The 14239-nt window shown below is 49.7% G+C and overlaps 5 protein-coding genes across 5 annotated transcripts; 3 read left to right on the forward strand and 2 right to left on the reverse strand.

Annotated features, from left to right (window-relative positions):
- Positions 1-367: 367 nt before the first annotated feature.
- Positions 368-1575, forward strand: J7337_004598 (uncharacterized protein; the record flags this gene model as incomplete). Its single annotated transcript, XM_044822290.1, has 4 exons — positions 368-377; positions 438-684; positions 740-822; positions 869-1575. The coding sequence occupies 4 exons, from the start codon at positions 368-370 to the stop codon at positions 1573-1575; spliced, it is 1047 nt and encodes a 348-aa protein (XP_044683623.1).
- Positions 1576-3269: 1694 nt separating this feature from the next.
- J7337_004599 (uncharacterized protein) lies at positions 3270-4434 on the reverse strand (the record flags this gene model as incomplete). Its single annotated transcript, XM_044822291.1, has 5 exons — positions 3270-3299; positions 3348-3891; positions 3945-4077; positions 4119-4268; positions 4323-4434. 5 exons carry the CDS (start codon positions 4432-4434, stop codon positions 3270-3272), a joined length of 969 nt encoding a protein of 322 aa, XP_044683624.1.
- Positions 4435-6056: 1622 nt separating this feature from the next.
- On the forward strand, positions 6057-8978 carry J7337_004600 (uncharacterized protein; the record flags this gene model as incomplete). The annotated part of the gene is made up of 1 exon (XM_044822292.1): positions 6057-8978. The coding sequence occupies one exon, from the start codon at positions 6057-6059 to the stop codon at positions 8976-8978; it is 2922 nt and encodes a 973-aa protein (XP_044683625.1).
- A 1507-nt stretch (positions 8979-10485) lies between these two features.
- Positions 10486-11982, forward strand: J7337_004601 (uncharacterized protein; the record flags this gene model as incomplete). Its single annotated transcript, XM_044822293.1, has 1 exon — positions 10486-11982. The coding sequence occupies one exon, from the start codon at positions 10486-10488 to the stop codon at positions 11980-11982; it is 1497 nt and encodes a 498-aa protein (XP_044683626.1).
- A 514-nt stretch (positions 11983-12496) lies between these two features.
- J7337_004602 (uncharacterized protein) lies at positions 12497-13848 on the reverse strand (the record flags this gene model as incomplete). The annotated part of the gene is made up of 3 exons (XM_044822294.1): positions 12497-12898; positions 12948-13664; positions 13732-13848. The coding sequence occupies 3 exons, from the start codon at positions 13846-13848 to the stop codon at positions 12497-12499; spliced, it is 1236 nt and encodes a 411-aa protein (XP_044683627.1).
- Between the last annotated feature and the right edge of the window lie 391 nt (positions 13849-14239).

Genomic DNA, 14239 nt, shown 5'->3' on the forward strand with positions numbered 1-14239 from the left:
ATTTTTGATAAATTATTCCTGCGATAGTATCGGTAGTGATTCTCGTGCGATCAAGTCGTAAATCGTCACGTCAACAGTGGATGTAGAGGGGAAGAGTCATAATTTTGACATTTTGCAAGTGCACTCGATTGATGATGGTGGGGTTGTGGCGGGGTGTGGCTCGTTCCCATGCTCATTCGTTTTCGTTCCATTGGTAGTGGCAGTGACGGTGGAGGCAGTACCTGAAAATTCGGGCATAATGCCGCCAGCTGCGCCTGAGGTGGCCCGCCCATGACTTTCATTGCCATGATGGGAGCTTTCCACGTGACTGAACCAAAGGTAAACAACTTCATCAACACCAAGCCTGTCGACAAGAGCATACTCAGCCATGGCTCCTGGTAAGTTCCAAACTGCTGTACCTGCGGTCAGGTTGCGAATGTTTGCTAATTGATTTTCAGCGACTCAGTACGAACTTTCACCGCCCCCAACCGACGCGATCTCGGCGATCGCGTTTGCGCCGTCCTCTGGAACCAAGCTCCTTGTCTCATCATGGGATAAGAAGGTGTATTGCTACGACATCGCAGGTGGAGCTGGTGAGGCGACTCTCGTCAACACATACGAGCACCGGGCGCCAGTCTTGGATGTCTGCTTCGGCGCCAATGATAATGAAGCGTTTACTGCTGGCGTGGATTGGTGTGTTAACAGGTCAGTGGATGCGAATGGCTACGCCTCGAAACGTTAAGCTGACAACAATGAACAGAATCGACTTGGAGACTGGTGAAAAGACCTTGCTGAGCAAGCATGCTGCGCCAGTGCGATCTATAGCCTACAGCCCAAAGTTTTGTGAGTCATTGAACCCCTGTGATTGACTCATACTAACAGAAACCAGCGATCTTGGTCTCCGCGTCTTGGGATTGCAGCTTGAACCTCCATAACCTCAGCGATCCTTCAAGCACCCCCATAAGGGTCTCTCTCCCTGGCAAGCCTCATGCGCTGGCTGCTAGTCCTACGAAGATCGTGGTTGCCATGGCCGGCCGTGTTATTAACATCTACGACCTGAAGACCATTGTCGACCTATTCGCAACTGGCTCATCTGACTTGCAGCCATGGCAACAACGTGAATCATCTCTACGATATTTGACCCGCGCTGTGTCCTGCATGCCCAACGACGCCGGCTACGCCACAAGCAGCATCGAAGGCCGTGTTGCAGTTGAGTGGTTTGAGGACACGGCCGAGTCCCAAGCTCGAAAGTACGCCTTCAAGTGCCATCGGCAGGCAGCACCAGATGGTGACGGTGATATTGTTTATCCGGTAAATGCTCTCGCCTTCCACCCTGTTCATGGGACATTTGCTTCAGGGGGTGGCGATGGCACTGCTGCTTTGTGGGATGCTGAAGCAAAGCGACGACTCAAACAGTACCAGAAATTCCCCAACAGCGTTGCTGCGCTTGCTTTCTCAAGCGACGGGAGATATCTTGCTGTGGGTGTTTGCCCTGGGTTTGAGACTGGCCAAGAGGACTACAGCGGTGCCGGACAGACATCGGTATTGATCCGTGAGCTTGGTGAGAACGAAGCGAAGGGCAAGGGAGCCAAATAGGCGGTGGGTGTTGGACAGTCTTGTTATCCCAAAAGGCGTTCTGGTGGTTGCGGGGCTTGATTTATTATTTCTGTACTATTCTCGATCTAAAGGAAGTGGCATCAAGATACCCGTCATGGAGCAGCCTCAAAATAACGCCGTGAATGGTTGCACTATTTGTTCTTGGTTCTTTTGCTACTGACCAGCCACGTATAGGTATCTCTAGGTGATTTCAGTTGTCCCAAGCGATGGGCTTCTTGGCTTTGGACCCTTGTAGTTCCCTGTGTTTGGTTCGTGTACATTCTCCCGCAGCCGAATTACCATTGGTTGAGGATATCCAAGCGATATTTCCTTCACATCGAATCCATCTCGGCATTGATATTCCAGGCTATTGGATGGTAGAGCACATGGCCACGGAGAAGGCCCCGGAAGTTTATAATCTCGAATTCGAACTCCTTTTCTGATTGTGTATTGCCCCTTCTTCTCAATCAAACGAGGAGCTCCTTGAGGAACAGGCCTCAATTTTGTCACTACCGGCGACTCAGACGTATGTGTTCTAGTTGGTGATGGAGTTTCGTCTCGCTGTTGGCTGTTTCGTCTCGCTTGGATTTCTTTGACAGTCAGTTTTCTGTTGAGGCGCAAGCGTGTCATGACTGTATTTACGTGAAGACCGTCGGTCAGGGGTATACTCTGCATCTCCAATGGAACGAATGGACTCCATCCGCCTTCGTTTCGTTGGTCGACTTTCTCGAAGTGGTAGCAGCTGCAGTTGACTGGCTCGGTTTTCAACATCGCCTGCTGGGCTATCAAATAGGGGCTGGCTTGTCTGTCGCTGCCGGATAGGTGTTTCTGGGATACTCTTAAGCATTAATACACCGTTGAAGAAGATAAGAGTGATATAAAGGCACACAACTCAACATTCGTGAACTCATCCGTGGCAGATTCGGGGCTGACGGCATCATCGTGTTCTTCCAAACTTGGGGAGGATGCAGAGCTTTGACTTCGACTTCTCTTTCGACCACTGCCAATGTCTTGGTCGAATTCTGTATTATCATCGTCCATGAAGAGGATTTGGTGCATTGTCACTAACTCGACTTGACGACCGGCAAAATGGCTGTCGTCCACCTCTATAGAGGGTAAAATTGTTTGAAAAGACATATTTGAATGATTTGGTGAATCTTCGAGGGGCCTACGGTTCGTAGTGGCAACGTCAGGTGCGTCCCGACCGCAGATGGGAAAGAAGGAAGGAGCCACTGCGGCCTGCCCTCTATAGCTCTTTCCTGACACTCTCCGTTTCTTTAACGCAGGCTTCACCTCCAGCTCCTACCTTTAAACAATAGAGCTTTTCTTCGAAGATGAAGAAATATCAAGTGTTCATCCCCTATCCACTCATTCGATTCAAAGTTTTTTTACCACCACTGTGCATCTGCTAATTAGCAAGCAACATAACAATATATTCTAAGAGAAAGGTCTTGAATTTGCGAAGCAAGGTTGGTCTTTGGTTTTCTGTGCTGGTGATCTCCCCAATAACCTCTTAATCTGAACCCGTGTGCTCGCTCTCGTCCCAGTCTAACAAACAAGCAATCCCGTCTGGCTCACCATCGAATAGAAGGCATCACCACAGCACCAATTCTCTCTTTCCAATCCAATTCCGTCCAGTCCGATCGAGACCGAGCTGGTAACCATCGCCAAAAGTTCGCTTTGAGACGGATGCCCTATTCCCCTCGCGCAGCCGGTGAGATGGGCTATAACAAATCAGTACATGTATTCGTATGTTGTTATGAGGGGCGTACCTTTGGTGGTTGGATGTGGTCAAACGTGCCACCCATCTGGAGCAGCCAAACGTCTGGACCTCCAAAAGAGTTACCCCCACGATACAGGAAGTCGTTGGGAAAGCCCACATCGAATTCAGTAGCCCCATCGATCTCTTGGATATCCTCAGGGGAGAGATTTAGGGTGAGAGCCTGAATGTTGGCTTTGAGATGATCCACCTTTCGACCACCGATGATGGGAAACACATAACTTGTCTTGTGCATGACATATGCCAGTGCGATGCTGGTGATGAGTGTGTTCTTACGGTTAGCGATCGACTCCAGCACTTTACTGGTTCTGATCTCTTTCTCGCTGGCCTCCACTCTTCGTCCTTCCCGCGCATTGCGTTGTTCTTCGGTCTTGAACTTTCCGCCTCCAAGGGAGCCCCACGGCGCAATTCCCATGCCTTCAGCTTGACACATGGGAATAATATCCCGCTCGAAATCGCGGGACGCCGCGGACCAGCGACCCTGATATACAGAGAACTGGCGAAGGCCATTGCAGCGGGCATATTCGTTGGCCTTGCTACGGAGTTTTTAGCAAGTTATTCGCTCGTAGAAAGGCACATTGCATCTTACCTCACGATCCAAGCAGGAGTGTCGCTGACGCCCAAGTGGAGGACCTTTCCGGAGAGGACGAGTTGGTTGAGAGATTGCATCATCTCTGGGATAGAGGTGTTGCCATCATACCAGTGAACATAGAGCAGTGGCACTGTTAGCTTATCATTCTGAGCTTCGCTCGGAAGAAAGTACCTACAAGATCAATGTAATCGGTCTGCAGGTTCTTAAGGCTGGCCTCAACTGAAGCCCTCAGACTTTTCGATCCGTTGCCAGTGAAGTTCACCATGATATTAGGAGCACCGGGTCCAGCTCGAAAGTTGGTGGTGTATTTGGTGGCAAGAACTGGGCGCAGGCGTCAGTACAGGAATGGGTGTTGAGCGAGAAGGGGTTACAAACCGATTTCATCCCGGTTACCGCGCTTCCGCATCCATTCTCCCACCCATTTCTCGGTTTCCTGGAATTGGTAGTTGTTTGCAGAGTCAATAAAGTTTCCACCCTGTTCTTTCATTAGCACACTGTCGACATCTTACATTCGACATATGGTGTTCATACCTGTTCATAGAAAAAATCCAAGATTGACTCCGATGTGGACTGGTCGCATTCTCCCATCCACTCTTTCCTACGATACCATCAGTAAATAGATGCCATCACTGGAGGTGTGCCTCACCAAGCATTTCCAAAGTTCATTGTACCAAGACAAATAGGGGACACCCAAACAGATGCAGTTGGTGACAACAGTCGGTAGCGCCCAAGAGGGCTTTTGGGAGGTGGTGCGAAAGGGAGAGCCATTGTTTGTTGCGATAGGTTGCTAGTGTCGGTGATGAAGAGGTGCGAAGTTGAGGTGAAAAGAGGTAGTAGTAGAGTGGCCGTGTATTTGTAGAGTTAGTGAGGATGGAGTAACAGTGAATGGAGGTGGTGATGGTGGTGGCAGCGGCAGTGGCAGCAGCAGTGGCGTCACTGCATAAGAACGATCGATGGTGGCTCGATTTATGTTATCAAATACAAGAGTTGCGAGTTATTTCTCTGTTGTAAGTGAAGGGTTCTCTTCCGACTTTATATATACATTCGGTCATACGAAACTGGCAACTCATACCAATCCCATCCATATCATTTTGGAACGGACCTTCTGGACTTAAACGGATATTTCGGACCCGTACTTGCTGAAAGAATAGCGACATCTTGCGTGATGCTTCCTAGACGATACTGAAGTTGACTCACATTCCACGGCACTAACGAAGCGCATACGGGCGTATGCCACAAGACTTGATGTCCAACCTATGTGACAAGACCTCAAACTGACCCGAGGAACTCACGTAAATATTCCCATTGGCTTCTCGAGATACACTCAAACGGGGAACTACCTTGATACGTCTAGATCAAGATCAGTTCATGTAATTATTCAGCAAAAGCAGTTGTCAAGATGATCGAAACAAGCAGCTGAGAGATGGAGATAACGGACTTAGAACATGGGGAAGTGTTCAACTTGCATTAGACACATCTTTAGCATCCACTAGATATGTGGTTCGAGATCGGCATCAAACACCTTGATGTGTGAGATTTTCTAGGTTTGTGCAACATCCTCAGCACCTTATATTAACGCATCGTTAATATTTTGTCCATGGTGTACCTCACTTGCGGAGGATGGGTCTCAATATGGGAAATGGGAGTCTGAAGGTCTAATAGCTGAATGACCTGCCACCCGAAATGTATTGGCCTTTTGAAGTAATTACATATACATATAATATTATTAGGAACTAATTGAAGTGATAAGATGCACTGGACTTCTAGACAATGTCAATTCTGACAATAAGACATCCCAACAAAGATGATACAAAAACCGCTTACCCTGGAGCTTGATACTGCCAGAACTGTTGACCTAAAATGGGCTGATGTTGCTGGCCATCGTAGCTCTCTCATTGGCCCAAAGTCCCGATTCCTCGGCCGGGTGGGTACGTACCTAGCCTTCAATCCAGTTGGATCTCACTCGGCCTAGAATCTGTGCATCACACCACGACAATTACTGCGAGCGACATACCGAGACGACGAATTGAACATCAACCTACGAATCCACGACCTCACAAAGCCGATCTGGGGCAGCATTGGTCCGGATCAAGATGACGACCGCCTAGAATGGCCACTCCAAGCCCTGCCCCTTCAAGGGTCGCCGTCAACGCCCTCCGTGGTGTTCTCCTAACAACGTCCTGTTCAGTCATTATCCTTGCTGAGGAACGACGTCGACGACTCAACATCGCTCGAGCTGCTCTAGACAATGCCAAGAAACTTCACACTGCGCGGGTGAACCGCAACTCCGCAGCGCTGGCCGAGAGCTACAGCAGTAGACGAGAAACCTTTCCAATCGAAATAGCCCACGATTTCCCGCATGCACCCACCAACAATGCTGTACGCCGTCAAAGAACAAGAATTGACTCGTTGGAGCATGAATTGTCGCGCGTGAAGGAGATTGAGCATATAGAGTCTTTTGAGACAACATTGCCTGAGGATGGGGGCTCAACAAGCACGCCTCAGAACCGCCAGAGGAGATGGGACGAGTGGGACGCAGCACGAAAGGAATTATCACGAATATCAGAAAACAGCACGTTCTCTCACAACGCCCTTTCCATTAGGTTATCTCCAGAGATCAGGCTCCCAACTACATCGTCACCGAGGACACGATCAGCCAATTCCAGGACAATCAAGGCCAGAAAGGACGCTAGCACAGGTTCAACAAAAATATCCACGACGGACAACACCTCAACGGCAAGTGATGGAAAATTTGGCGCAGTAAAGTCAGAGTCAGTCGATGAAGCCTTGATAGAACAACAAGAATCGTGGTCAAGGTTGGATAATCTCCTTATGGAAATGGAGACACAAGATCTGCCATGCGATGAGCGTGTCCAGAATGAAACGAGAGCTACAAAAATGCTCAAAAGGCTGGCCTCAGCACAGAGTGAAGATGCACAGGAGGTTTTATCAAAAGGCATCCGGATACTTCAGTCCACAGCATTGTCTCGGGAATACGGAACCATCCCTCTCATACTCGAAGCTGTCCGTCCCGTTTGCAAGGATATTTGCCTTTTGGCCGTGCCCTTCCTCGACAGTCTTTCCCGGAGCCGCGACATTGAGGGCGTGAGGCACCTGCTGCGAAGTTTATCTCGCTTTGAGCCTCAGTCGAAGGAAGCAGTGAATACCAATCGCAATGAATGGGTCACTCGGCTACTTATGCATTACTGGAGGAAGACGAAGGACTTCCTGGAGGTCAAAATGATTTATACATTACTCCAGAAAGGCGGTCTTTTTGACAATAGTGTATTCTCTTCGTCTACTCAGTATGCTGTCAGACGCAGAATTACCCTCATTGCTCTTGATGCTGGTGATGACGCGACTGCAAATGCAGAGATGTCGCAGCTCCGCGAGATGAGACCGAAGGCCTCGGGCGTCGATGTCAAGCTTCGTGGCAGATTTATTGTACGCGAAGCTGAATTGGGACAATGGGACAAGGTCATGGCTGGACTCGAGGCTTTCGGACCCAAAGCAAAGCAATCCGAACAGTTTCAGAATATTTTATCCTGGCTGACAAAGATCTATTGCAAGGATCACACAACCGCGGAGATGGACATTTTTGTGAGAGATCTTGTCAGCAACCACCACATGAGTTTGAACAAGCCCCTGGCTTTCTTTGTTATGGATAGGCACGGCCGAACCCGCAATCTTCAAGCTCTCGTTGCGTGGGTGCAGTTCTGCCAAGATGGTGGATTGGCGATGGACCAGATCTTCTTCAACGAGATTGCCGACAAGTGCTGCAGATACTGGAACCTATCGAGAGCTGACGTGATCCGTATGCTGAAAGATGCACGAACTTCTGCGCCATGGCTGAAGGACCCTCTGTTGACCAGCTACGCCAGTGAAGGCGGCCTGCATGACCTTCACAAGCCTTTGCCAGGAGAGAAGACAGACAGCTATGGAGTTGCCCCAACTCTGCCAGAACGCCGAGGTGACTCAATATCTATCTATGAGCGAGCAGCTTTCAAACATATGAATACTCTGGCGCTTGAGAACGACTGGACCGGTGTTTACAGCGCCTACAAGGAGGCAACCAAGAAGGGCCTTGGTGATTCATCACGATGCCTTCGACTTGCTGTTGTTGCCAACATTCACTTGGAAGGACCCCATTCTGGCACAGTAACGTGTCTCATCAATGAGGCATACATCAGGAATCACGACATCAGCGGTGCTTTGGTTCCTATGCTAGTCGCTCGACTTGAGGCTGGCGACAACGTAAATGATTTACTCCGCGAGAATCTCGCCAAGGGTCAACACATCCATGACAGTGTATACAACAAAGCGGCTCGTGTCCTCACTCAAAAAGGTAACCCTGAAGCAGCGATCAAGGTCTGCGAAATGGCAGCACAACAGAATGGTATGGGCGAGCTGGCATACAACAAGTTCAACTTTGCCAGTCTCATCCACTCCTATACTGGACAAGGGCGTTACAGAGACCTGATGTCACTTATTGGAAGCTTCATATCCAAGTCAGAATGGTGGCAGGGTAGCAAAGAGTGCAAGGAATCAGTCAAATTGGCTATGAAGCATGTGGCATCAAGGGCAGCCACGGACCACAGGCGTGAGAACACGCATAAGCAAGTACTATTGCGTCTTGACGATGCTCTTGAACATATCAAGTCTCTGAGGGCGACGAACAAACAAGAGCGGGAGGCTGTCACCAAGGAGGTTGTTGGAGCTTTCAAGACGGCGGAAGAGCCAGTGGCGTTTGAGGGAGGCTTTTTCCCGGACACACAATCCGGGCGCCAGACGCCAAAGGATAAGCGGAATACAGAGTGGGAGCTGTCTTCAAGACGAGATTCAACACCCCAAGCATTGAGCGAGACGAGGCACAGGATCGTTGAGGATGAAGTGCCTACTCGACAGCACAAAATAGATAAGATGCGAACAGCAAGACACGAGCGGACGAAACGAGAGAGGACGCCCTCGCCTGAGCTTACTGAGGATGACATATATTTAGAGAAGGAAATAGCCAGAGCAATGGCGGCTTGAGATCAGAGATTGTATGCTTAGAAGACATGGATATGCATTGGCATGGCGTAGACAATATGGTTACAGAAGAGGCAGTTGGGTATATGGGCTTCTTGGTCACGGTAACTTTTCTTTGTGACCTGAGAATATGAGGGCATATGATGGTATCTGTTATGGTACTATCTGTAAAGAAAAAATATAAAATATCATTTAAAGATCCATTTATCTTCTGAATAGTATATAGTCTATGAGTTTCAATGTGCCCCTCTCAGCACATGTCAATTGATTCCTTATTTTCGCATGTGATTCTGCTGTGAGATGAATTGATTACAGGTGGGGCTTGGGTTGATAGTGTCACATGCAGCAGCGTATTCGTGTAGACTTGACCCCGTCATCATGAGATTTGGTTAATGGAGGTCATCAACCAGAAACTGATTGGCCACTAGCCGCTGAACAGACGCAGGAACATCAAATAAGCATCGACCCCAACCAGAGAAACCCTGAGAGGTCGCATTCCGAATACGTATTTTCTCTTACTCTCGACGAAGTAATACCGGACTCGGCAGAGTTGAAATTGGTTCGAACCACGTACGATCTGAATCTCTCTCTCTATGAGACGACGTCCATTCACATGCGAAAAGTCCCGGAACCTGGCGGTGTCCTTTTCGTGCATCGAACCATGCCCGCAAGATCTTGTCTTCGGTGGTTGGCTGCTCTTTTAGCGGTCAGGGCGTCTACGGGTCTTGGTGGCGCGATTGCTGCGACCAAGGGAGACCACAGCGTTGCGGGGTGAAGTGTTCCAGGGGACCTTACAGTGGGTTATTCCCCTGGAGCTACGATAATGACAGCCCTAGAGAAAATGCCAGGATCGCCCCATGGCAGTCCAAGGGTCCATTTCTCTCGTTGGTTTTTTCTTCTTGGTTTCTTTGAATTTGGGCCCCTGACATGACATTCAATGACGGTTTATAGGCTGATTTGTTGATATCCTTGGAGAGTAAATCCCACGAGAATGAGAGGGAAAGGGAGACTATAAACGGCGCATATCCGGTCAATTGTGATCAGGCGAGAGGAATTGTCGTCTTTGAAAGTGTCTGTTGTGTTTAAATCGGTCCAATTGCCCGGAATTCCACTCAATTGATCGATCTCTCTCCTAACCTTTTTTATACTTGCCCCCAAAAAGTCGAGAGCGTCATTGTCAGAGGCTCTGTGGTCCCCGAAAACCGATTGACATTTATAAGAGATAAGACTTTACATTATTTGTTTGACTTTAAACTGAGAATCTGCATAAAAGCATTGATCTCATTCTCTTTATAGAAGCATTCATTGCCTTTTGTTGCTGCTCTTGTTAGTCTCTGACCACTTCCACCCCCTAATTCCCAGGGCCAACCCATCCAATTTCTCGCCGCCCCCCGATCCGCGATTAATAGATCCCCCACTCCCACTCCCCATCGAAAGTCTTGTTAGAACAATTCCTCAACTACCGCGACTCAACTTCCTTTCACTCCTACAACAGCCAATAATTTCAACCATGGCTTCAGTACTCACATCAACCGAGTCGCAGACTCGCCGTCGCGAACAATACCACGAGGCCGATGTTGTCGTTGTAGGAGCTGGTGTATTTGGCTGCACTATCGCCTACGCTCTCGCCAACCAGGGCCGATCCGTTCTCCTTCTCGAGCGATGGCTATCGGAGCCCGATCGCATCGTTGGCGAACTTCTCCAGCCTGGAGGAGTCGCCTCACTACAGAAAATCGGCCTCGGTCATTGTCTCGAGGGCATCGATGCCATGCCTTGCTACGGATACACTGTATTCTACCACGGCGAGAAGGTCCTCGTTCCTTATCCCGGTCTCGACGATAGCGGCAATGTCACACATGCTTGGGGAGGTCACAGCACAGCGGATAAGAGACCGTCTGGATGCAGTTTCCACCACGGCCGCTTCATCACCAAGCTACGAGAGTCGTGCATAAACCACAAGAACATCACTGTTGTTGAGACAGAGGTTGTCAAGACGCTGCGCGGAGAGGTGTCGGACCAGATTCTCGGTGTCGAGAGTCGCACAAAGAACAAGGAGACTGGTGTTAAGGAGAAGGATTACTACTTTGGACAGTTGACCATTATCGCTGATGGTTACGATTCCAAGTGGCGCCAGGAGGTTCTCAGGACCAAGCCCAAGGTCTGCTCAAAGTTTTACGCTCTTGAGCTCATCGACTGCGATCTTCCTGAACCTGGCCACGGCCATGTCATCATTGGCAATGCTTTCCCTATCCTTCTGTACCAGATCGGCACTCACGAGACCCGCGCTCTTATCGATGTGCCCCAAGGTATCCCCGAAGCCTCGCCTGAGAATGGCGGCGTTCGTGGATACATCCGCAACTATGTCCTTCCTGCGCTCCCTACTAGCATCCGACCCTCAGCCGAGAAGGCTCTTGAGGATGGCAAGATTCCCCGAAGCATGCCCAACAGTTGGCTTCCTCCTACGAAGCAGCGCGCCAACGGAGCCATCCTCCTCGGTGACGCTATGAACATGCGACATCCTCTCACTGGTGGTGGTATGACTGTCGCTTTCAACGATGTTGTCATCCTCGCCGAGGAGTTGCACCCCAGTAAGGTGTCTGACCTCGCTGACAACAAGGCCATCAACAATGCGCTCGACCAGCTTTACTGGAAGCGCAAGCCTTTGACCGGTATCATCAACGTTCTCGCTCAGGCTCTGTACTCCCTGTTCGCAGCCAACGACCGTCAGCTCCGCGCTCTTCAGTACGGATGCTTCAACTACTTCAAGCGCGGTTCAACTGACGGCCCCGTCGCTCTCTTGGCTGGTATGCTCCAGCGCCCCTTCATCCTCGCCTACCACTTCTTCTCCGTTGCATTTCTCGCCATCTGGCTCAATGCCTGCACCGTCATTGGCTGCGGTATCTTGGGCATCTTCAAGGCTCCTCTCGCCATCATCGATGCCGTCCTCATCCTCTGGAAGGCATGCATTGTCTTCCTTCCCATCATGTACCGGGAGACATTCCAGTAACTCTGGAGTTTGAAAAAAAAAAAAAAGAAGAGAAAAAGAGCATGGTGTGTCTAAGTAGCGAGAGCTGCGGCGTTTATGGAGCTTCGGCTTGGGACTTTTATGTCGAATTTTAAAAACGAATCTAAATTTCCTCTGAAATGGGAGACATTAGATTATAGCAGAGGGACGATTGTACATATGCCCTTCTTTTCATGGGTGGTTATGAGACATTTGAGCATTTCGGAGTGTTGAGCGGGAGTGGGTTTTTGTTAGATACACACACATACGCATGCTTGATCCCCATACTACTACCTGTGGTTAGAAACTGGGAGATACAAGTAGGTCATTTCAAGACTAATATTAATTGCAATTGAGCTTCACTTTACCGTGTCTTGTTAGCATGACCGTCTGCAGGGTGAATCCCTCATATTCATTAGTTCGAAAGATTTGTTGACTGCGTTTATTCAACTAGACGTGATCATTATGATTACTGAACGTTTGCGCTCATATTCTGTCTGATCCCTTGACCTCCGTTCTATGTCAATCGTCTTCGATAGACACCAAACATCCAACTGGCTCTCAGCACCGCAAGGCCAATAGCCATCTTGATACTGTCCTGGATGACGTTGAGCTTGCTGCCACCAACCTCGTGCCATTCAATGGGCACTTCAGCAACCTTGATGCCGGGACTGGTGCCAATAACACTGCCATCGTGGCCAAGAACTGGTGTCGCTGGTGCTGACTCTGCGAGCATGAGCATCTCGATGTCGAAGATCCACCCCTCAGTGTGCATGTAGGGAATGATGTGTGGGAGGGATGCTCGTGAGAAGAGCTTGAAGCCGCATTGGGTGTCGCGGATGCGCGATGTTGCCGGGGGTGTGAGGATCATGAGCACGAGATGGAAAGATCGCATGAGGAAGTTTCGTAGAGCCGAGCGCTATTTGTGTTAGTTGATATAATTGTTATAGACGAGAGGGTTAGTTTACCTTAACAACGGCCTCGCTGCCCACGAGATGAGCTCGGCTTCCAATAGCAACGCCGCGGTGTGATCCATCGACAACCTCCTCGCATCCTTCAATGAGCTTACCAGCATCGCAGAAACGAGACGCGCCATCAGCATCAGCGAATAGGACGTATTCACCCCTCACATGTCGGAAACCATGAGTAGTCGCTCCGCCCTTGCCTCTGTTGCGAGCAAGTGAGACAACTCTAAGAATATCATGGAGGCCGTGTTCTTGGGCAAACTTGAGGACAACATCCACTGTCTTATCCTTGCTTCCATCATCGACAACTAAGATCTCATATCCGCCGAGATCCTCCTTAGGAGCATTCCGAACATGTCTTTTAGTCGTAGGACTCGCTCCGCTAGGTCCAGCTTGTTTGGTTCGGCCAAAGTGTTCATCGAGATAAGTGACAGCCTCCTCGAGGGTGGGGATAACGCGAGCTTCTTCATTGTAGGCTGGGAAGACGACGCTTAGACGCACTTCAGCGGGCTCGATGTTTCCAGCATCGGGGGTAGGGAATGCTTCATCAGGGCGGACGTGCTGCTCACTAGCCTGTCGCTCAGCGAGCCAGCGATCGTACCAGCAGGGGAGAGGTTGAGGCTGTGTGCGTCCTTGGGTTGGATGGCTGGTAAGGTAGGTCTTTTCGGAGGCGTAGACGGGTCGAGGCTTTGGCGCGACGAGATGGAGGATGACATAGAGCTAGGAATGAATGGTCAGCTTGCGATTGCGCGCGCGGGGCCTTAGAGGGGTTCAGTGCAGTGCATACCCCAAGAAGTGCCAGCGCAATAAACGCGAGAAATAATGTCAGAAGAATGTAGACGGGCGTAGCTTCAGCCCAAGCCCATAATGGCCTGAGAAACTCCGCGGGCGGATCGATCGCCATTTTGGCGGAGGAGAGACGGAGGTTGTTTGATACGGCTCGCGACTGCGGAGATGCAGCGATGAAAAGGCGAGTATTTTGTAGAATCAAAGAACGCTCATTTGAGATGTCAATTAGTTTGGTGCAACGTACACAAGGAAAGGAAAATAAAAAAGGCGAACGCGCCCGTGGGCGACGAAAGATTTAGAGTAATGAATGCGGCGAGTTAGGTTGCTCGTGATTGTGGTTGCACAGCATTAGAAGGCCACGAAGCATGAATGAGGCGTTGCATTGCATCCATCTAATCTATGATTACGTAGCTACAGGCCAAAGGGTGCTATAGTGAAGATGGTAGGGATCGGCAGGGACCAAGTCGTGAAATGACCAGTAGGAAACTGCCGGGGCTAATATTTTT

The sequence above is a fragment of the Fusarium musae genome, chromosome 3, assembly GCF_019915245.1.
Source record: "Fusarium musae strain F31 chromosome 3, whole genome shotgun sequence".
Taxonomy (NCBI): domain Eukaryota; kingdom Fungi; phylum Ascomycota; class Sordariomycetes; order Hypocreales; family Nectriaceae; genus Fusarium; species Fusarium musae.